The sequence below is a fragment of the Botryllus schlosseri genome, chromosome 15, assembly GCF_051294905.1.
Source record: "Botryllus schlosseri isolate E-star chromosome 15, Bs_hap1, whole genome shotgun sequence".
NCBI lineage: Eukaryota > Metazoa > Chordata > Ascidiacea > Stolidobranchia > Styelidae > Botryllus > Botryllus schlosseri.
The window spans coordinates 18,579,447-18,601,517 of NC_137250.1; the positions used below are offsets into that span (position 1 = coordinate 18,579,447).

Consider the following 22,071-nt stretch of genomic DNA (forward strand, 5'->3'; position numbering starts at 1 on the left):
ACATAAAACAATGTGATGAAGAGATTCGCAGTTATTGAAACGACCAATTATGTTCTCTAAATCCACCTTGGTCAAGTGCCAGATGAAACAGTGTTCTATATAGCTCGGTGGCTCTATCACGATTTTTCGTCGGATACTGTACCTTGCTCTTTTCTTTTACTTCTTTGCATAGTCCCCCTTCGGATCTTTTCTGTAAGTATGTCGTAAGAACAAGAGACGCAGGAGAGGAGTTCAGATAAACGTTCGACGCATCAGTACGAGCGGAAAATCGACAGAATATATTTTCATCTGAACAAGACACACACGATTGTGTGTACAATACGATGTAATGAACAGATAAGAAAATGCTGAACCACCGGCTGCGATCTCTTAAACTGGCATCCACCTCGATCTGATGTCACAGTTCTTTTTCGATGTTAGTCTCTGAAGTCTATTCTGCTACACTTTGTATTTCTAATGAGTGCGCTCTTTCATTGGGTTTATTTTGCCGCCGTCAGAACAGCGACGCGACACAGTAGCAGTGTTGGGATCAAGTCACTACCTTCGAGTCACGAGTCATCTCGAGTCATTGCACATTTTGACTCGAGTCAAGTCAATTCAATCGATTTTCGAAGGTGACTCGAGTCAAGTCAAGTCACTCGTTTTTTGGAGGTGACTCGAGTCAAGTCGAGTCAAGTCAAGTCAAGTCACTAGTCAAGTCACAATTCAAGTCAAATTAGATTTTTCGAAGTATGATGGAGGATTCAAAGGTATTACATTTTGCTAGCTGTGTGAGTGACAGATTGATTGGTGATATATCTTGAATCAAATAACGAGTATTAAGTTAAATATACGAGCAAAAAGGCGTTGTATCGCTCACGCACGCTTGAAGCTGCTAATAAAATACGTGAGCCAAAATAGAGTATCGAATACGAAGCGCCGAGAAATTGAAACAAATTGATATGGTACAATACACTGCCCATCTATACATCGGTGAGAGTATAAACGCATAAACTGTATTCGTTCGATTCAAATCATACAAGAGGGTTGGCTAAGGTGGGCACTTCGCGATGTAAGCACTGAGCAGTCTAACAAACAAAGTAACGTTACTATTAGATTATTCAACACTAGTACCTACATAAACGTAACCTGTGATCATTTCGTTTTCGGTCAATTTATTTGTGATGTATCAATGGAGGATCAGTGAAAAGTAAATCAGTGAATGACTGATTGCTCTCACAAGTCACACCGGCATATCGCGAAAAATCCGAACATAAAAAAGATGCAGCGATTTAATTGAAACCGTTTACTAGATGACTTGAAATTGACTCGTAAATTTTGCTCCGAGTCACGAGTCAATCCACATTTCTGAAGCGCCGAGTCAAGTCAAGTCAAGTCATTTTTGCAAAGTGACTCGAGTCAAGTCAAGTCATGCGAAAAAGTTGACTCGAGTCAAGTCATGACTCAAGTCATCCCAAAACTGCACAGTAGATAACTGCTAGCATTCCAGCCACACAAATCTTCGACCTTTCCTCAAAAACATTTTGGCAACGCTGCGATATCAATTTGTTATTACTTCAAACCTTCACTGCAGTACATTTATTGCATATCATTATTTTAAAAACAAATATCATAGCCCGAGTACATCAAGCAAATCACTACGACCACGTCTCCTGCTGGTACCGCCTCGATTTTTGCAGCACTTCATGAAATTGTGATGCTTCTTCCGCAGTCATGTCTCCAAAATCTTGGAATATCTTCAAGAAGGCGTCTTTAACTGCGTCGGGCATGTTCTTAGAATTACTGAACAAACGTAGACAAAATTAATGTGATAGGCCAATCTCACACAATCAGCTCATGAAATCCCTCACCCTGCAACGAATATTTTGGCTTCTTTATATTTTATAAGGTTATAAAGTGCCTCTCCCTGTTCAGCGATAAGATGTTGAACGTAAATTTTGTCATCCTGATCCCGAGAAAATGCGGTGTGTAAGGCGAGAGATCGATTTTGAACCAATTGCTCCCATTCTTCTTCAAAATAAAAGTCTCCCTTGCGATTCCGACATCCGAAGAAGAGTACATTGTCTGTAAACGAGAAATGATATTGAATGGAGCGGACTTGATACGCTTTGTCACGTTTTATTTCCAACGACGCCTATCTTGACACATAGCATCATCACCACCTCACTTCGGATCTGAAATCCACCATGGAAATGACTTACATCGATTTCCATAGTTCACATGAAACATGTCATTTGCTGGTTACTAGTAAGGAGCATTTGGATATCATTGCAGACGTGGCGAACGAAAACACATTACCGATTCCAGTTGAAGTTGATAAATTTAAAGTAAAAAACGTCATAAAACGCAGCTCAGAGCTACTTTGAACAGAAGTTCAGTGATAGCTAGATAGATAGAAGTAGCTATAAAATGTAGTCCTCTTGTCAGGTGGGCGTCTGATTTCAAAGATTACTCCGAGTCTTTTCGACACCTTCCTATCTTTCATTGTATCACAGTCTTGTGGTGTATTGAAATGATGAAATTTTCAGCAATAAATTGAATTGAATGTCAGTAAAGCCCATAGCTTGAAATTTCAAGCTACCTTACCAACATAGAGGGAACAATTTTGGAGCTAACTATTTTGTCTTTTCCAACTATTTATATAGTAAAGCAAAGCCAAGTAAGCAAATCACACATATAGGAGCGGCCCGCTTTAGAAATAACTGGAAGTAGAGCTCTACTACTGTCCAGCACTGCCTGCATGTGAGGTCTGGAATCTAGAAATTCTTAAAATGAAGAAAAAAATTCCTTACCTTTCTGGCCATTACACGACTGTTCGTGTATGGCACTTCGAAAGGGCGCAACTCCAGTGCCTGGACCGATCATAATGCAGGGAGGCGATAATCTTCCGATTTCATCCCCTGCTTCTTTAGAGGCACCACAGGAAAAGTTAATTCCTCCACTCTTTACCCATATCGGCACCCGCGAACCAGGCTTGAGATTCGACAGCCAAGTCGAGCAAAGCCCTTGCCTTGGAATGTGGAGCGATGTTTTGTACCTAGTTTAATGACAAGAAATTCATGCTTGCAATGTGACGCCACCATGATTATGACCCACTTCACAACTGCAACGAGAACGTGAATTTCATTCTTGTGCCGTTGCGGAGATGAAGCGATAGAAAAGGCTCTTGGCTGAATTTCAGGGATGATTTCGAGTAAGCGCACCAAAGGAATGCTTTTGGCAGTATGGTGAAAGTCCTAAAATGCAAGGAGATATATGAAATGTACTACAAGCTACTATCGGGTATTGAATAATATGTTTATATTGAAATTAACTCGATCAATCTTCGGCTTCAGGGGTAATCATCAACAACTGGTAGAGAATTAAATAGAAAATTGTACATAGCAATCACATCACCAAATAATGATGTCATCAGCATGAAAATTCGAGTGATTGGGGTGCACAGAACCAGGGCTTTGGAGCAGCCATAAATTTGCATTGCTCCAGCTCCGGAGCTTTCTTCTATCATACAATAGCTCCGGCTCCAGCTCCGGAGCCGCATTATTACCCCTGCTCCGGCTCTGAAAACTATCGAAGGTGTCTGTCCATATCAGGGGTGGGCAACCCGCGGCCTCCGGTCCATATATGGTCCGCGAGGAGGTTTTGAGTAGCCCGCGAGCTAATTTCCCATTATATTATCGAAATCCTGTTCTATTATCGAAATTGAAATGCTCAGATTGTGAACTTGCATGGCCGACCAAAAATATGATTTGTCTGGCCGCGACACTTGGGATGTTGATGACTAAAATATCAGTTCCGACGCATTGGCAGATCCAGGGTCTAGTCACATTTTTAGTAAATCGTCGTACATAACAATAACCAAAAAGAGTAGTAAAATTTGTCTTCACGCTTCGCGTGTTTAATTGTCACACGATTTCTTTCTTTGTAGCCTACCCCCTCCTGAAAATGAAAAAACGCCTGATTTAGCCGATTGAGTCTAATTATATTCGCAGTTACGAGAGAAAGTCTTTTAGCGGTTGCTCTCGCAGAAAGATCGCCGACGATGACATGTAGGCACAAAATGATTGTCGTATATTAGCGGAAATCTTCGATAGCGACATGTCCAGATGCCGAATAGTCCTGTCCTTGCAAACTGAGCCCAGCAAGCGGTATACAGTTGCCCCGCAATATACCTAAGCAATAATAATATTACCTTTGAAAATTTTACACACCTGGCGCTGCTAGTGGGCAGCGCACTCGTTGGTCAATTTCATATTGCTCTTTAGCCGAAAAGGTTGGCCCCCCTGGTCTATAGAGATTAATAATTTACCTTGTAGGTTAGTTATCTATGGTAATCTAGAGTCTGTCAGCCGTCAGTAGCATCGGATGCAGCAACGAAGACATTGGTGTCGCCGTGCCGGCATGTGACGTCATAATGAATACTTGTCAATTGTCGATAACATCATAGTTGCACTAGAACGCACTTTAATCCATGCCGTTGCTGTGTACAGCATTAAAATTCTGATGCGGTGTTTTAACACTGGCGCTGTACTCGTTAACATTAAGCAGCTCAATTCAATCTTTAAATGTGCGATTATTATTCAACTGTAACTGTAGTAAGAGCAATATGGGCAGATATCACGACCTCGTCAATACAAATTCGATTTGTACCAAATGGCCAATGGTTTAACGTTCGGCATTGGTGCACTCGCGACCAGTCCATCCGGTGTCGATCAAGTATACCGGAATACAATATTCTCCCTTTTAAACGAATCGAATAATCAAATTAAACACTGTGCCATGCACATTGCACCATGCCCATAACGAATTACACTATGCAGTATGCACATTGCACATTTACAAGTCATAGTGCGCGATAATCCGGGAATACTAGAGTATCAAGCAGACATCAAGAATGAATTTACGAAACAGATGATTACAAATTGGAAATCGCGTATCAAATCAGTAATTTGTCTCCAACATAACATACCATGGGGTCCTGACATCGCATTGAGTAGCTCGCACCGCGACAATTGTTTGCTGAGTGTAACGGCGTTTTGGTCACTCTTCTTCCACCCCTATTTACGCTTGAAAATCCTCATAGGAGTGAATGACGATCATGCGCAGTAATGAATTCCAATTCGCATGCACAATTGCATACACAATAACACTGTCCAATTTCGGGGCCCGATTAAAGAACAATCACGAAAGAACGAGTATTTGCTCATCCGACTGATAGCAACGATGAGATGGAATTTCTCGGCTCGTGCTCGTCATATCGACATGTGCAACGAAATCACGTTTTTGTCCTCTCTCCCATTTCGCGTAATACATAGTGATCATTATTTTCGAACCGTACAATTGGCCAACAAGATTGTGGTGACGATGAAATTGCGGGTATGTCGAATACCCACAATATTCACAGGCATATTTAGCATACCGAGGTTCGGCACTCATGTATGAAAATTGAACATTGTACATGTGACTGCTCTGCTGTTAGATCCCCAGGAACATGGTTAGTCGGAAAAGGTAGCGCCAAAGAGGAAAAGATTCTTAATTTCGCGAAGGCCTGCTGTTGAATTATCTGAACCCAGCAGATATGGTTGTTGCATATATAATAACATGTTATGAAATACGTCGGAGCCGGAGCTACCCCTGAAATAACTGGCTCCAGCTCCGGCTCCAGCTCCGGTAAAAATGCATGGCTCCGGGGCTCCGGCTCCAAAGCCCTGCACAGAACGCATAAGGTCAATGTACTATTTTTAGATTATACACAAACTCGTTTTGTCGGCACACAAGATAGCCAGATTTTGATAAAAGTCGACTCCAAGGTACATAAATGGAAGAATAAACAGCCTCTACTGATGACTTGAAATCTGCCGCTTTGATAACTTTCCGCACAAATATGAGTATCCATTATATGTTGTCAGTGGCAGAATTCACGGCAGCTGCCTGTTCTGATTCAAGCTTCAGGGTTGATTTAGTTCTATGACCAAGCGAAGGTTTCAAGTTTTAAAAGTGTCCGAGGTTGGAATTTGCAGCCCACCGAAAATGAAACAATCACACTATTTGAGATCAACGGAAAGGCACACGAAGGGATTACTAAACCTGCTAGCGTACTTACTTCAAGAACTTCCAAGATCGTTCTTCTCGGCCTGTTCACATAACTATATCGGTCGTCAGTAGCTTCTGGAGTGCTGAACTCTTCAATCTTTTCCTTCTCCAGTTCCTCCGTAGAAAAGTGTTGAGTCATCTGAAAAAAGCTACGTCTACACGCAGCGGAGATGACGTCTGATAATTTCATGAATTATGAAAAAATGCAATGATTTGCTAGCACTATGGAATAATATAGATCAAGTTCGATGTAGATAGGCCTGGTTATGAATTCTGGGATGATGATTCTGAGATTATGTCTGGCGAAGGCGTTGCATTTTGAAGGCTGCAAAAGGATCGACAGTGCTACAAAGTCTGGTGCAATTGAAAGTATTTTTCACTGACAATCATGGAAATTAATCTCTTCTTAAATAAATACCTGGGTATTGACATGAAATCAAAGTGATCCCTTGCTAACGTCCGTAACGTAGTCGGTTTCGTCATGATTTTAGGGATATTTTCTGATGGATATCTCGTGGAAATACGAATTTCGACATCTGGATCCAAATGACTGAAGGTCTCTGTAGAAAGAATAACATAACTTAAACTGCATTTTTCTAACAAAGTCAAAGCTTACCCAGAAATTTGTTCACATTTTCTTCCATGTTAGACGGTTTGATCATAACTACATCTCCAGGTTTGTATGCCAGCAACCCTTTTGCTTGTGAGACATCGAACACAACATGAACCGTATCTTGAAAATGGTCACTTGCGGTCACACGCATACATGATTTCACCGATGCCAAATAAGGATGTTCTTTTGAATAGCATTCTGCATAATATATACATTATACAATCAGCAACTGCGTGTGAGTAATGCAAAATAAACAAGATAAAACAGACCTGTCTCAATGAATTCATCATCGGTTGTATAATCCTTTGTGTTGATATCAAACTTCTGAGGAGGCAGAGATCCACTGGTAGGGTTAAGGGCCTTCGAAACACAGGAATTGACTAAATATTCCTATATTTCCGAGCTGACAAATGTTGTGAACATAACAGCTTTTTGCTTATCACGTTAGTTTTGATTTCAGTACTCAAGTTTTATTTGTAGACTAGCAGTGAGACACCCTTAAATACACCATACATACTCCTTCAGGCAGAGGGTAATGCTTGAGAAGTCGGTTCCACATTTCCGTTCTCCAAGGGTCGATAGCTGCATCGGCACCCCAATCGTGCTGGTCATCCGCAAGACCAACGTCTATCAACTTCTCGCCACCTATAATTTCAAATAAATTTTAGTCACTCTTTTGGTAAGTCCTACAGAAATAATCTTACCGAGTTGTTGCAGTCTTTTGCTCAGTTTCTTTCCGACAAAGTTATATTTGGCGTACGACGAATCTCCGAGTCCCAAAACTCCGAATTTCAAGCTGGAAAGACTGTTTGATGGCAAGTCCTTCCTCATAATAAATCTCCAGAATTTCTGAAGACGAGTCATTGTTCTCAACAGTAGCCATGGTAGCTCACAATAACTTTAATAAATATAATTTTCCTACAGAGAACGCTTGCAGGCAGAGTTTTGTGTTTATGATTAGAGTTAATTGGGAGGCAACTTGTGGACATTTAACGATCAGTTTTGTAATCATTAAAAGAAAAGAATCAAATGTTTAAGGCGGAATATCCAATATTTGTGGTGGAGCCATGTATCCGACATAACACTTTGATGTAAATGAAGTTAGAACATAAAAGTGCCTCTTGTATTCAGTTGAGCACTGTCCTGTTACTTATTGAGTATTCAAGAAAATCACTTGAAATTCAAATGCTAACTGCAGACTCCGTTCTGACTTTACAAGTTTTTAAAACATAAATACTCAATTTTGAAGTGGCAAAGTTTTGCAAGAAAACGAAGATTACATATACGCTTCCATGATTTTCATGAATATAGCAGTCACTACCAAGGGTCAGCAAAGCAACTATACTACAATCGAGAAAGACAGTCTTTCAAGTTAGACTTGACAAACAAGAGACAAACAATGTTCAAAGGATGTACAAGAGACAATTCGATGCAAACACAGATAGGATGATGTTGAAAAGACAAATGCAATAGTCATGAACACGCACTGCAGCGAGGCTGTAACGACTTGAATGAAACTGGGATGCATATTAGGGCTCTTCAAAAATGACTTTTTTTCTCAAATCGTACTGGCTACTTGATAGAATTGTTAGGTTACCTAATTTAAGCCTACACACAAAATTTGGTTCAATTCCAGCCAGTAACCGCTTTGCTACAGGAGAAGAAAGTTTCTATTTATTATAAAAAACTATTAATAAAAATTTGGATTTGAATAAAATAGTATTTACGGTGACCGATTCTTTGTTTATTCATTATAGTTGTGCTCACCGTAAATACTATTTTATTCAAATCCAAATTTTTCGACGGCAATAACTTCGCTTCCACTGGTCGGAATTGAACCAAATTTGGTGAGCATCGTTTCTATAGACAGCCTAACACTTTCATGGGGTGAACAGAAAATTTTCAAATTTTTTAATATTTATTTTTATATAATAAATAGAAACTTTCTTCTCCTGTAGCAAAGCGGTTAGTGGCTGGAATTGAACCAAATTTTGTGTGTAGGCTTAAATTAGGTAACCTAACAATTTTATCAAGTATCCAGTACGATTTGAGAAAAAAAGTCATTTTTGAAGAGCCCTAATACATATATATAAGGAAGCCAAGGCGGTCACCAATGCGACTTGACTATAAGTCGAAACATGATCTCTAGGGTAGATCAAAACTTCATCAAGCATTCACCTTCATATTATCGGGAGGCTCCCCTTGGCCAGTCGTAGAACACACAAAGATAGCAACATCCTCTTCTATCAAATTCTTTATTGTGTAGGAATCGAGCGCTTTAACCTCAGCCCTAAAGAAAAGTGACGTGTGTGTGATATAAAAGTTGCAAAAATTACACCACGTGAAATTTTTCTGAAGGCTGTAGAATACAAGAATATAGTCAATCAAGACACAGTGTAAAGGAACTACCTGGTAACGGGGACTGTCTACTTTGTGCATGTCGACTATGTTAGCTATGTCACAGCTATGTGGCGTTACAATGAAAGAAGTGAAGTAGCTGTTTCATCAGTCTTTTTCCTTTTGTATGGAAATGGTTAAAAACACCGAGCCATGAACTTAGTGAAGAACTGTCAGTAGAGCATATCTGTATCAAAATATTTCTATTAACCTGAGTAGTCAAGTAGGTTTCTATACTTGCACTACTAATTGCAGTTTTGTTTTTGAATATCTGCATTTTTCAGCTTTCAATCCATACTATTTTAGACACATGTTGACAACTATGAAGTAGATATTTAGGGATTTGCATTGGCAAAAATCAGGGTTGTCATGACTCGACTCGAGTCACGATTTTCTGATGACTTGAGTCATTCTCGGAAATGACTCAACTGTGTTTATTGACTCGACTTGGACTCAAGTCATTGCGCATGACTCGAACCAAGTCATATGACTCAAGACTCAGACGGCCAAGACCGACATTTCATTGTAATTTCGAAGAATAGTTAACCACACTATTGGAATTCAGTGTTGGGATCAAGCCACTACCTTCAAGTCACGAGTCATTTCGAGTCATTGCACATTTTGACTCGAGTCAAGTCAAGTCAATCGATTTTCGAAGGTGACTCGAGTCAAGTCAAGTCACTCGATTTTTGGAGATGACTCGAGTCAAGTCAAGTCAAGTCACGAGTCAAGTCATAATTCAAGTCAAGTTGCCTTTTCGAAGCATGAGGCAAGGTAACGTCATTGCATTTTGCTAGCTGTCTGGAATAAATATTGAGTGGTCATTGATCCTGAACCGATGAACTAAATAAATACAGTCCATCCTCAAGATTACCGGACCAGGACTGACCTATGGATCTCGCTTCCTATGACATGCCGCCCTATTTCTTGTCGCTTCCTTTTTCTATACTATCTTCTTTACTTTCATTCAGTGTGCATGCCTCCTCTTTACATCGCCTAGGCCAAGGTGGGTGTCCGATTCCATAGACAACTCCTAGTCGCTTCGACATCTTCCTTTCTTTTCATTGTATCGCATTTTTTGTGGTGTATTGAACTGATAAAATTGCTAATAAACCAATGTTGATGATGAACAAATATAGAGCTCAATATACACGCAAGAAGGCGCTGTATCGTTCGCATATACGTAGAGCTGCTACACAACGTAAGTAATTGCGTAGCCTCAGATTATAGTTACCAGCCAAATAGAGAATGGAGAATCGAATTTATAACATGCAATTCGGTACGTTGGTACCTATTTACAAGTTGATATGATACAATTCGAGCTTGCGCCAATGGTTAAGGATTATATAAACTATATTGCATTTCAATTCTAATAAAACAAGAGGTTACGGAATAAACAGAGATAGACATTTTGCTATTAAATAACTTTACTATACTGTTTTACGACAACGTAAGCTGTAAGTTGCGATTACTTCGTTTGTGGTCAATTTATTTAGGAGAGAACAATGGAGGCTCACTAAAACGCATGATCATTGAATGATTGGTCGCTCTCACACTCTCACAGGTTACGCAAGCGTTTCGCGAACAATCTGACAATGTGCAAGACACAGGGATTTTATCAACACCGATTACTTGATGACTTGAAATTGACTCGTGAATTTTTCTCCGAGTCACGAGTCAATCCACATTTCTGACACGCCGAGTCAAGTCAAGTCAAGTCATATTAGCAAAGTGACTCGAGTCAAGTCAAGTCATACGAAAAAGATGACTCGAGTCCGACTCGAGTCAAGTCATGACTCGAGTCATCCCAACACTGTTGGAATTTCGTCTATTGCTACTGGTACTTGAAAATGCCAGCAGAAACTTCTAAAAATGAGGAATATTAGTATATTATAAATGCGAACCATTCGATATCACCTAAGAGAGTCAGAAAAAGTGGGCTTAGCAAGACTTTAACTGGAAACTGAACAATCAACACAATGACTTGAGTCAAAATACCACGACTTGAACTCGACCCTCTGCTCGCTGACTTGGACTCGGTGGTGAATTGAAAATGACTGACTTGACTTGAGTCAAAACTATAAAAGTGAGATTCACTTGTGACTCGGAGCATTGGGACTTGGTTACAGCCCTGGCAAAAATCCATCATATGCTTTGCTCTGTGCATGTGCGCTGTGCAGGGATTCAAAACTGATAAGGCTTATCTAGAAATTTGTTCACATTTTGATGAAATCGGAGTATTGTTTTGGGTATATAATTGTGGCAATGGTGTCCCTACATAAGTTACAGACAAGCATTTTGGAAAATGAAGTGGCAGTGAGCTACAGAAAAGGCTACCGCTATCTAATTCAGTGCTCTGTCAGGCCTTGATATTGTACTTTTTGATAGAGTTGTTGTTGCCTTCTTCTAATTCCACATGAGTAAATGCATAAAGGTTAAGGGATATACTTACTGAAAATGAGAGCCCCTTGATTGCGCAGCTATACTTTCAGCTACATCCTGCGAGGTACCAGTTTGACTTCCATATAGTATCACAATACGCTGGGTAGCAACTATTGATGTATATCGAAATAGTGACACATACACATTTGATAAATTCATACCATAGTACTCACATTCTTTATTCATAATAGTGGCCATTGAATCGTTTCTTTTTGCTAGCGTCTTTAACTCTCTCTTGTTGGAAGGGACACTGCATCAAGTATACAGAATTTCATTACAAAGCAACATACATAATCTCGATCATTACGAACGTGACGACAAGCGCTTCCGCAGCACTTTCCTCTTTTTAGATGTGTTGATTTCGTTTGGACCAAATAACCTGTTGCTGGATCTTCGTAAAACGCGAGGTCACGAGCTTCGGCTTCACGATGGCGTAAAATGATTTCTTCAAAATTATCACCGTATTTGGTACCGCAAAACTGTCGATTGGCGAAACATACAACGAATCTTGCAGGCGGTCGAAACAACAGCGAACGGAGCATATCCCTATTTGTAAACACCGGCGAATTCGCCAAGATTGCGCAATACCTAATAACGGACATGTCAGTTCTTACGCAAAATATCGATCCCTAATCTTTTTCTTGCGGCGTTACCATCATTTTTGTTCACTTTTAATCAAATTATATTCAAGAGAATTAAGATTACACTAAGTTCCACGTTAAACTACAGTTAAAGATATACCAGAAATGGTCATTATCAGTTAGTAACACTGTCAAGCTTAAAAATCTTTCTGAAGATATGGCAAGAAATAATACATTTGGAAAAGGACGCAGTCCTGAAGAAGGACATAAGTAAGTTTGAGTTTAGTTCAGTTCACCATTCCGAAACCCTAATACCCCTAGTAATAATGCAATACAGTTTTAGAAATGGATGTCCAGACAAAACAATCAAGATACACCCAGCTGACATCCATCAAAGAGCCCTCCGCTGACAACTCAGTGAAGCGTGTGGTTTTATGTTGTGTATGGTTCATTACTATGGAAACGTTTGACAAGATTGCGAGCGCGTGAGGCCAGGTTGGAATCCCGGTACGTTTAGCGCAATATATTTGGTGTGCCAAGGCAGTTCCCAGCGTCACACCTGTGTGCAATAACTAGAATCTTTGGTGTGCAGGGGACACCGATTCCATATTGGGCGTGAGGTCGGTTCCATTTATCGCCTACAAGTTTGCTTCTATGCCTTCAACGGCTAGTATTGTTACATTAATGATCTCTTTCATTCGTTAATATAAACCTACTTTTGATCTTGGTCTCGAACAAAAGTTTGCGTTTTCTATCTAGCACCATACTGTAATTTTTTGGGTGTCGCGGAAGAAATTGCGCATCCAAAATGACTGAGTCCGGGAGTGGGATCGATCCCGACGAAATGAACGTACCGCATTCTATACCAGGATACGCCACGACGAGTGAGGACGACACGAGGCGGAGTCGTCCTAGTAGCGCCACACAAGCAGACGCTAGAACTTTACTAAAAAACATCGGCGAGGGTCTAGCTCACGTTGACATGGACTCTGATGAGGAAGACAGCGAACAGGACGCAATGTCGGAAGAGGGAGATGAAGAAGACATTGAGACTGACCTGGTCGTTTTGGATCCGGACCATCCGTTAATGTCCAGATTCCAAGAATCTCTCAAAAACCAACTGTTGAAGCAGCTCGAAAAAGCGAGACTTGAGAAAAAAGAGCTGTCCGACGCTTTAAAACGCAAGAAAACTGAGCGTGAAGATATGGGTGTTAACCTGTATGGAGTCCAGCAGGAACTCGCAAGGCAGCAAGCAAATTTGGAGACTTTGAGAGATAAGAAATCGTCGGTCAGTGAGAAAAGGCGCGATCACGAACAAAACCTCGACAAAATCCGGAAAGTCTACAAGCAAATCCAAACAGAGACCTCGTCTCAAAGAAAGAAGAATTCTTCTTTGCAGACAGAAGTAGAAAACTTAGCGACAAGACTATTCTACATGAAACAGGCCAAGCTTGACGTCCGTTCAGACATCTCCGTCATGAAAAGGGCGGCAGAAAAGGCCGAGGTCGAGATTCTACAAAACGAAAACGATAAAAACCGGCAAGACCTTTTTATCGAACGCCTGACGGAACGTGTGGAGCGTCTACGCGAAGCTATCGCGATGTACGAAGCTCAACAGCAGGCACAGGCACAAGAGACAAAGTCTGCAAAAGAATCTCTGGGCGAGGCTCGTAATGAAATCGAAGCCATTAACATGGAGAAAAAACAGCTTTACCAACAGTGGACGTCAAGTCTTATTGGTATGAAAAGGAGAGATGAAGCTCACGCAGCAATGGAGGAAGCGTTGAACTTGGCCAAACAGCAAATGAAATCGTTAGCCACGGAAATAGACGGATACAAAAAGTCAATACAAAAGGAAGAAGAAAAAAACGAAACGCTAACAATCGTCCGCAATAAAGCCGAAACCGACATCAGCATCACAAAAAAGTTAATCTCTCAAAGCCTGGCCAAGCAAGAAAATACAAAGCAGCAGTACACCACATACAGCCGCACGCTAAACGAAACTAAGCAAGCCGTTAACAGAGCGAACACGGAAAGATCGATGAAACTCAGCGAAATCAACGTACTACGTAAACAAATCGAGCGCGAATACACAGAAAAAGTCAAGCTCGAAGACGCCATCATGACGAAATTACAACAGCAGCTCACCGCCGATAAAGCCGGTGTTTACACTAAGAAAGTCACGACCGAAATGAGAACCAGAAAGAAGGAATTAGAGGCTGATTACGCGAAAGTGGAGAACGAAATAGCCCAATGCGAAAGGCAGAAGGCTGATTCTGAATGCCGCGCCACCAAGCTCAAAGCGCAGCTTGAAGATTTGGAAAAATCGATCTGTTCGAGCAATGATTTAATCACACGTGCCGAGCAGGACTCCAGCAAACGTAACGCTGTTATCGAAAGAAAACAAACCATTATCGATCAGTACAACAAAAAATTGGAACAGCTCATATCCACAAGCGGCGGAGAAGAGATCGGACCTTTGCAAGCTCAAATCAACTCTTTAAATAAACAAATCGAAGCGTTAGGCCATGAAATCAACGACCTGCAACAGTTCTGGTTGAGACAGCAGCACGAGCTCGTGCGTCTCAGCAAGGAAAGGGACCAAGAGCAAACTGATGTCGAAATGCTCAAGAAACAACACACCATACTCTTGCAGAAGAAACTTAACATAGAAGCTGAGATAGACAGGGAGAATTCAGAGCAAAGTGAGATCGACCGGTCGATAAGGAGTTTACAAAACAGCTTGACTAGATACAGCGAGCTGTTGACGCAAGAACGCGGTTTGGAGGAGAATCTACAGCAAGGCAACAAGCTCACTGAAAACGATTTTGTACAAGAGCTTCGCGAGGCCGAAATGGAATCGATCGAAATGCAAAGCCAATTGAACAGGCTAGGTGAGGAAAAAGAACGGCTGCTAAACAGCCTGGTGGAAGCGGAACACCAGATTATGTTATGGGAAAAGAAGACGCAGCTAGCGAAGGAAACAAGGTCCGCTGTTGACTCCGAAGTCGGGCAAGGCGAAATGAAAGCTATGAAAGCCGAGATCCATCGCATGCAAGTAAGATACTCTCAACTGATGAAGCAGCAAGAGCATATGATTCGAGAAATGGAGCAAGTGGTGTCTCGTCGAGACACGATCGTCACAAGAGGCGAAGCGCAGGCTAAAATTGACAAGAAAACTCCCACTAAAGGATCGTTCCAGAAAAAATTGATGGAGCTGAACAAGAAAGTGAAAAATACGCAAAGGGATGCGGACGCATGTGACGATGATATCAGGCAGTTGCAAGAAAACCAGGCCGAGGTAGGCAGGAGTCTCGAAGAGAAACAGGTACTCGTGCAGCAGTTGCAGGGCGCAGTAGACACTCTGGAAGGTGATTTAGAGCATTTGGCGGAATTGAAGCAAAAGAATCTCTTCGACATTGTGGAGAAGCAGACGAGGTTAAAGCACCTGCAAGCGGTCAAGGACGGGAAGTACACAATGATTTGTAAGACGGACGACGGGCTGCAGGCCGAGACGCAGAAGCAGGAGGATCGTTTGTATCATACGATGAGTATTCTGGACCGTTTGAGCCAGGAGCATCCGCACGCGCAGCAAGTGCTGAGGAGGATTATGACTTGCTTTGGGCCGCGGGACGACGGTGAATGACGGTCGTTATTGTGATTTGTTTTGCTTGTTTTACTGCTAGTATTTGAAGAGAACAGAACTTCAATATACAATTGAATAAAATATTCATATTTAAATAAAGTCGAATATCTTCACATTGTTCAGCTGACACTCGTCCATCGTAACCGTCAGCAATCAGTCGAGATTTCAAGATAACTTTGTGTATCGGTTCGGTTTATGAGCAATTATTATCAGTTCGATACACCACAAAAATTGCGATACAATGAAAAGATGGGAAGATGTCGATACGACTTGAAGAAGTCTTTGAAATCAGACACCCACCTTGGCCTAGGCGGTGTAAAGAGGAGGCATGCACACTGAATGAAGATAGTATAGAAAAAGCAAGGGTGGCATGTCACGAAAGGCGAGATCGATAGGTCCGGCAATCTTGAGGGCGGACTAGCTTCTGCCTGCTCGCACCATTTACTCATATGATTGTTATTTAGATTCCTTCTACTTCATTTTTTCGCTTTGTATAATATCATAGTAACTCAATGGATTTTCGAAAATTGCGTCATTTGTATTGCTGTTGTCACATGTGCCCTTCAAACTGGCCCCTCGACCAAATCTTGTTTTTGATACTAGGCCTACTCGAGTACTTTTCTGACCTTCTTTTCTACTTCCACTGGAAATCGATACTTGTCGCAAGTAGTTTGTAGAAATTTACGGCGTTCTAACTACAATGAGTTTGACCTTGTCTGGCGACCTCGCAGTACCGAAGTATACTAACGCTTTTGGACACACTCGTTGCAGCAAACTCTCATAAACCTTGCGAGTGCGTCTTCCTTATCAGCGGTGGTGCAGCGAAAACTTTCAGTTTAATACACATACGGTACGCCCTCGAATTCATTGGCCCTATTCTGTCATATATCTTCTCCTTGCCCATTTGCTACTAACAGTAACTAACTCTTCAACAATGCATGATCATTTGCTGATCCTCAGCGACTGAAATTCAAGATCATAAAATTTATTCTTGTATTGTTATTTTTGTTTCATCTGCAATGTCGGCCATAGCACTGCTTGTGAAGGTCGACTGAAAAAAGTGTCAACGAGTCATATCCTGTTGCATCACAATCGACAGCTGTCTGGAATAAGTAGGATCAAGATTTAATGTTTTTCATTGGTCAAAATAAAGTTCACGTAAAACAACTCTCAAAACACATAACAGAACTCATGCTGGTTGTAGGCGAATAATTAGGCAGAGATGGGCTGTTGACAGTGGCGTACCTGGGGAGATGATGAATTTTCAGTAAACATCGATGAAAACGGAATTTCAGAGAGGCTTTCGAAAATGGCAGCAATTTAGCAGGGACACAGCACGTGGGCAGGCCAACTAATGTATCCCCAAGAATCCACCTACCACAATCTTCTAAACACTCGCATGGACAGCTAACACATTATTAAAAAAGTTTTCCCAAATATGATCGTTGCTATTGTTAATAAACTTCAACGGAAACAATGCATAAATATAGCCTCAGACATCTTCGTCATTCAAATGTTTTATACAGAGTTACATGAATGAACTACTTCGACAATGCAGCATTCACTTCACAAAGGGCCATATGTTACAACTACCATGTTACTTCAAGTTCAAAGTAACACGTAAATTATCAGAGTTCAATAATGCCAGCAATATTTCTTTAAGGCACTGTAAAGAATAGGTTACATTTTCCATATTTCGATGCTACACAGACAAAAGACACTTGCTTTAAACAGATACTGGTCACTTATGTTCACCACAGAACACACACACACAACGATGCTAGGAAAGGAACTGAAACAGATGGCAAAAGATCTATGAGCAAATTGGTCAGAAAATAGAATGCATAACTTCACAGGAGTATGCACACGAAACATAAAATACACTATCATTTATCGGCGTAAAAGAGAATCAGGTTCATATTCAACTCCATGTATATATCGCGTCATGACGTACAGTATCGAATTGGATGAACGTGGCAAACTAAAGTCCTAGCATAAATTGCAATTGTGGGAATGGCGAATATATATTTAATTGTATAAAATCCCGAGCGAATCACTCATAACGCTTTCAATTCCGCTAGCAAAGCGTCGGCCACCGCCGAGTCAGGTCCCCGCCTTTCGGCATTCTTGGCCTCTTCCATGGAAGTGTATTTTTTACGTCGGGGCCCGGAGCCGTGGTCTTGCAAGACTGGCGATCCGCCGAAATCGTCTGCTGTCATATTGTCCAAACTGATCTCGGGGGTCAACATAATGGACGACGATGAGTTGAAGCCGGAGAGTTGTTTTCTGGACCGGGATCGATCCAAAGCGCGCCGGTCACCTGGCAAAGATGCTCAGTTCAAAAGATATGTCTGGTCATGGTTACAGGGTACATACAGCCGTGTAACAAGCCTTGGAGAGTGTGTCTCTTTCTGCAGCTCTGCGTTAGCCGTACTAGTGAATGACTTATATATTGGTCATGAATTGACATCAAGTGGTAAGCAATTTTGGATGTAGTCGAATACAGATAATTCAGTCATCTCTATGTGCTGGTGACGATTAAACACATACAGTTCAGTCGATAAGGCTGAATCCTGTATTCAGATCTGGATTTGTACAATTATTGTTCGTCACAGACCTATAATATCAGTAAACAAGGCATGGTGGTAGTGGTAGTATTCTCAATGGATGCAATGGTACACATTTGAAAATCAAGTCCAATACCGGTGGCATTGTGCAATAGAAATATATGCAGTCTTGATCCAAATGCCGTATACTGTTAATTGGTTTCACTGTTTTCTTTGCTGAAACACTGGAAATTATAGAAACAAGACAATAGAAATGAGAGTTATTTTGGGACAATTGTGCTACGCATTGGATCATAAAGCTACCAATAGCAATTACCTGCTTCTCTTATGACACTACCATCAACTAGAATGTCTTTTGTATAAGCAAACGCAAAGTCAGAAAGAGAAAAAACACACTCAACTACAATTAGTAACAAGTTAAGTCAGCAATGTCCATGTTCAGAATTTAGATTGTCAAGTCCGCGTCAAGCACCCATGCATCGCTGTTAAAAGGCTCTGCACCTGGTATTTCAAGACTAAATTTCAGATAAGCTTCACACACGACTGCAATACCTACTTCAATTGACGAAAATGCACTTCCACGGGTAGTCGGCAAACTGTCTAACGCAAGCTACGTCACGGATTACATTTGAAAATGAGTCTATTCAAACTTAAGAACATGGAAAGTAGCAATGCAATGAAATGAGCGGCGGAATGGTATACAAGTGTGTTACACAAGTGTTAAACCACATAGCTATATAGATAAGGTTACACGAGTCAATCGGATATCTAAATATGCTTTTACGGGCCATAATCTACAGTTCTGTTGTGACAAAAATAAATAGGTGTGCGGTTGTATTGGGTCTTTCGGGGAAACAGTCCAATTGCTGATTTGAGGCAGTGTCGAGGCCTGCTTATACCAAACATCATATTATGGGCATTGGCAATTGGAAATTGCACAAAAGAGCAATAATATCGTTTCGATAAATGCTCTGCGGGGCACAAAGTCAATTTTGAATACACAAAGCAAGTCGACACGACACAACGACCTTGCAACATACAAATCAAATAGCAAATTCGAGGGGAAATCACACGACTTTGCTACCGTTCCGATTTCACCAGCATACGTATTTCACAACGCGTGTCTTATATTTCTCTAAGTTGCGCACATACACTTCGGTAAATGTCATATCTTCCGCATATAAACAGGGCGGCGGCCAATCAGGCGCAAAAATAAAACTTCACGAACAGGAAGACACATTAGTAAGTTCGCAAACGCACAATAAAAGCGTAACAAAAGAAGAATAGGCGAATTGAAACACACATGTGCCAGATACTATACCAGTACAACTGCAAGTGAAATGCGTAATTATATCATCCGTGGTCCCATTCTAGATTGCAACGTGCCCGTGTAACTGGGATTTTCTACTGAAATCTTTGATTATCTGGCATTTTACTGTAGGTCAGAATAGCAAGGGTGAAACAGATTGTCACATTCTAGATTGCATATTGAATGTCTGTTGTTTGACTGACAGAGATGTGAGTAGCATGGTATGGGTGAAACCGGTCGCGTAATTGTTCACATCCTGGATTTAGAAGCGCGAGTGGATTGGGTGCAAGTATTAAAAAATAGGAATATTTTCTAGAGTTGGGTCATGTCAGGAGTTTGTAACACTGAGCGTAGCTCAGGTTGCGTTAATATTCTATGATTGCGATATGAAAACACGGAACGGTGTCAAGTGGGCCCACGCCAGGGGTTCTTAGATTTTTTTAGTTGTCACTTTTGTTCCTAGGCATTTTGGCCGAATCAAGTGGTTGTCCAGGGTGTCCGGTGTCCAAATTAAGCCGACTCGACTGTATTTTAAATGGCATTTCAAGGAACACTTCAAACTGGTCTGCCGACCCGTTTAAGAACCCCTAGTGTAAGCAGATGCCGGAAATCGATATCAAAGTAAAGTAGGACAGCAGACTTGGACAACCAGATAGGTAGTGTAATTCGACTAATTAGGGCGAAACGCCAGTAATCCAAGTTGTGAATTTTTTCTTTGCTTTGATTTAATGCTTATCTGATTTCTGGTTTTCCTGTTAATACTACAGAAGAACAGTATAGTGCAAATCGAGCGAAGCTTGCTGCACAGACATTTGCTATTATTGTGCTCACAGGAACGAGCTATGATCTGATACTAACGGAACTTGATTCAACGTCAAACTTTCCTCAAATTCAGTAATTCTGAATCTAGTCCAAGTTGGAAATAACTGTACAGCTATAATTGTAATTCCACTTTTATAGTTAGGAAAAAAATTTGCAGTTGAAAATTTTCTAGTTGTCCAAGTCTGCCGGACAGATGGCGCCGGTCGCAAAACTGTTTCGTAAATACCGCCAGGTTAAAACGAGCTCTATACAAAAGCGATCCTACAAAACGCTCGACATGGACGGCATATCTGACGGTTTTAATCTGCGGACTTGTATGTCGCCGCCGGCCTGCGTCTCCGCAGACGAAAACGGCGCCTTCACGGGCGCCATCAAGATGTTCGCGAAATCGTGGCCGTGATCCTCTCCCGACTTTGACATCCGGTGATGCTGCGACGACCTGGCCCGCGATCGCGTTCTCATTGCGGCCGCTCCTGATTTTGAGCCTGCCTCTTCGGTGCGAAGAAAAGAGAGCTTCCGGTTAGACGCGTGGTTACGCGTTCGTCGTACGCTCGGTCAAACTAAGTCCGACAGGCAGCAGTCCGGAAACGCAAGGCTAAAACCAAACGAAAAGGCAGGCAACGTCCTTCGAGGATGAAGGGAAAATGATGACTACGGTCGACATACAATTTCTTTTTTTTTCAGAGGCTTAAAACTTAGAGGATTGGGTACCTGATACGGTGTGGCGATTTCATGTCATCATGATTGTTAATTAGAGGTGGTCAGTAATGAATAATGAGGTACTTCAACTCTTTTGAAGTACTCGAGTATGTTTTGCTTACTTGTACTGTTACTCACCAGAGCACCAACAATTTTAGACTGGTTCTACTTCTTCTTAACACATTTCAGTTTTTTTTACATCTAGAATACTTAATTGGAAATAGCTACTCGACTACTACTTCTACATAAGTAGTTAAGTAATGCAATGCAAAAGTGGAAATTTATGATGTTACTTCTACTTGATTACCTACAATGACTACTTTGACTGCGCCTGTTATTAAACCAGATTGGACTGGGATTCTGAAATAGCAGAATCCGCTGTCTGATGTAGAATGTAGATAAAGCGGCACTTCTTCGATGGCAGTCAGACATCGAAAAGTGTTCACCCTGATCACCGATGAATGTTTTCCATGAACACGAAAAAAAAATTATAAACGTCAAAATATATATTTTTTTTGTGCCTTTCGAAAGACGAATGTTAGGGTTGGGGTGGGGGGTCTTAGGGTGGGGGAAAGGGGGATATTAGGGTTGTAGGAGGCGATATTAGTGTTAGGATTGGTGGATGGGGATATTAGGGTTGGCGGAGGGGATATTAGTGTTAGGATTGGTGGATATTAGTGTTAGGATTGGTGGATAGTAATATTAGGGTTGGGGTATGGGGGGTATTAGGGTGGGGGAAAGGGGGATATTAGGGTTGGCGGAGGGGATATTAGTGTTAGGATTGGTGGATGGGGATATTAGGGTTGGCGGAGGGGATATTAGTGTTAGGATTGGTGGATATTAGTGTTAGGATTGGTGGATAGGGATATTAGGGTTGGGGTGGGGGGTATTAGGGTGGGGGA

At 41.3% G+C, this 22,071-nt stretch overlaps 2 protein-coding genes and 2 long non-coding RNA genes across 12 annotated transcripts in view; 3 read left to right on the top strand and 1 right to left on the bottom strand.

The window, feature by feature from the left end:
* The window catches only part of LOC145456779 (uncharacterized), a 329,933-nt gene that overhangs the window by 95,271 nt on the left and 212,591 nt on the right, over window positions 1-22,071 (top strand). The gene's annotated exons all lie outside the window — the stretch shown is intronic.
* On the top strand, window positions 12,758-15,871 carry LOC145456749 (coiled-coil domain-containing protein 40-like). Its single transcript, XM_080334867.1, has one exon. It carries the CDS (start codon window positions 12,935-12,937, stop codon window positions 15,770-15,772), a length of 2,838 nt encoding a protein of 945 aa, XP_080190993.1. The 5' UTR covers window positions 12,758-12,934; the 3' UTR covers window positions 15,773-15,871.
* The window catches only part of LOC145456745 (protein diaphanous homolog 2-like), a 233,324-nt gene continuing 228,134 nt past the window's right edge, over window positions 16,882-22,071 (bottom strand). For 5 of the 9 annotated variants that reach the window (XM_080334853.1, XM_080334851.1, XM_080334852.1 and 2 more), the window contains one exon: window positions 16,882-18,092. In XM_080334853.1, the coding sequence (XP_080190979.1) occupies window positions 17,830-18,092 (263 nt within the window). In that variant the 3' untranslated portion in view covers window positions 16,882-17,829. Of the gene's footprint in view, window positions 18,093-18,961; window positions 20,962-22,071 lie in introns of those variants that run through there. The other 4 variants (XR_013920693.1, XM_080334859.1, XM_080334857.1 and 1 more) reach the window with 4 other exon arrangements.
* Window positions 21,772-22,071, top strand: part of LOC145456780 (uncharacterized) — a 114,662-nt gene continuing 114,362 nt past the window's right edge. The window contains exon 1 of the long non-coding RNA XR_013920704.1: window positions 21,772-22,055. This is a non-coding gene — a long non-coding RNA (uncharacterized LOC145456780). The remainder of the gene's footprint in view (window positions 22,056-22,071) is intronic.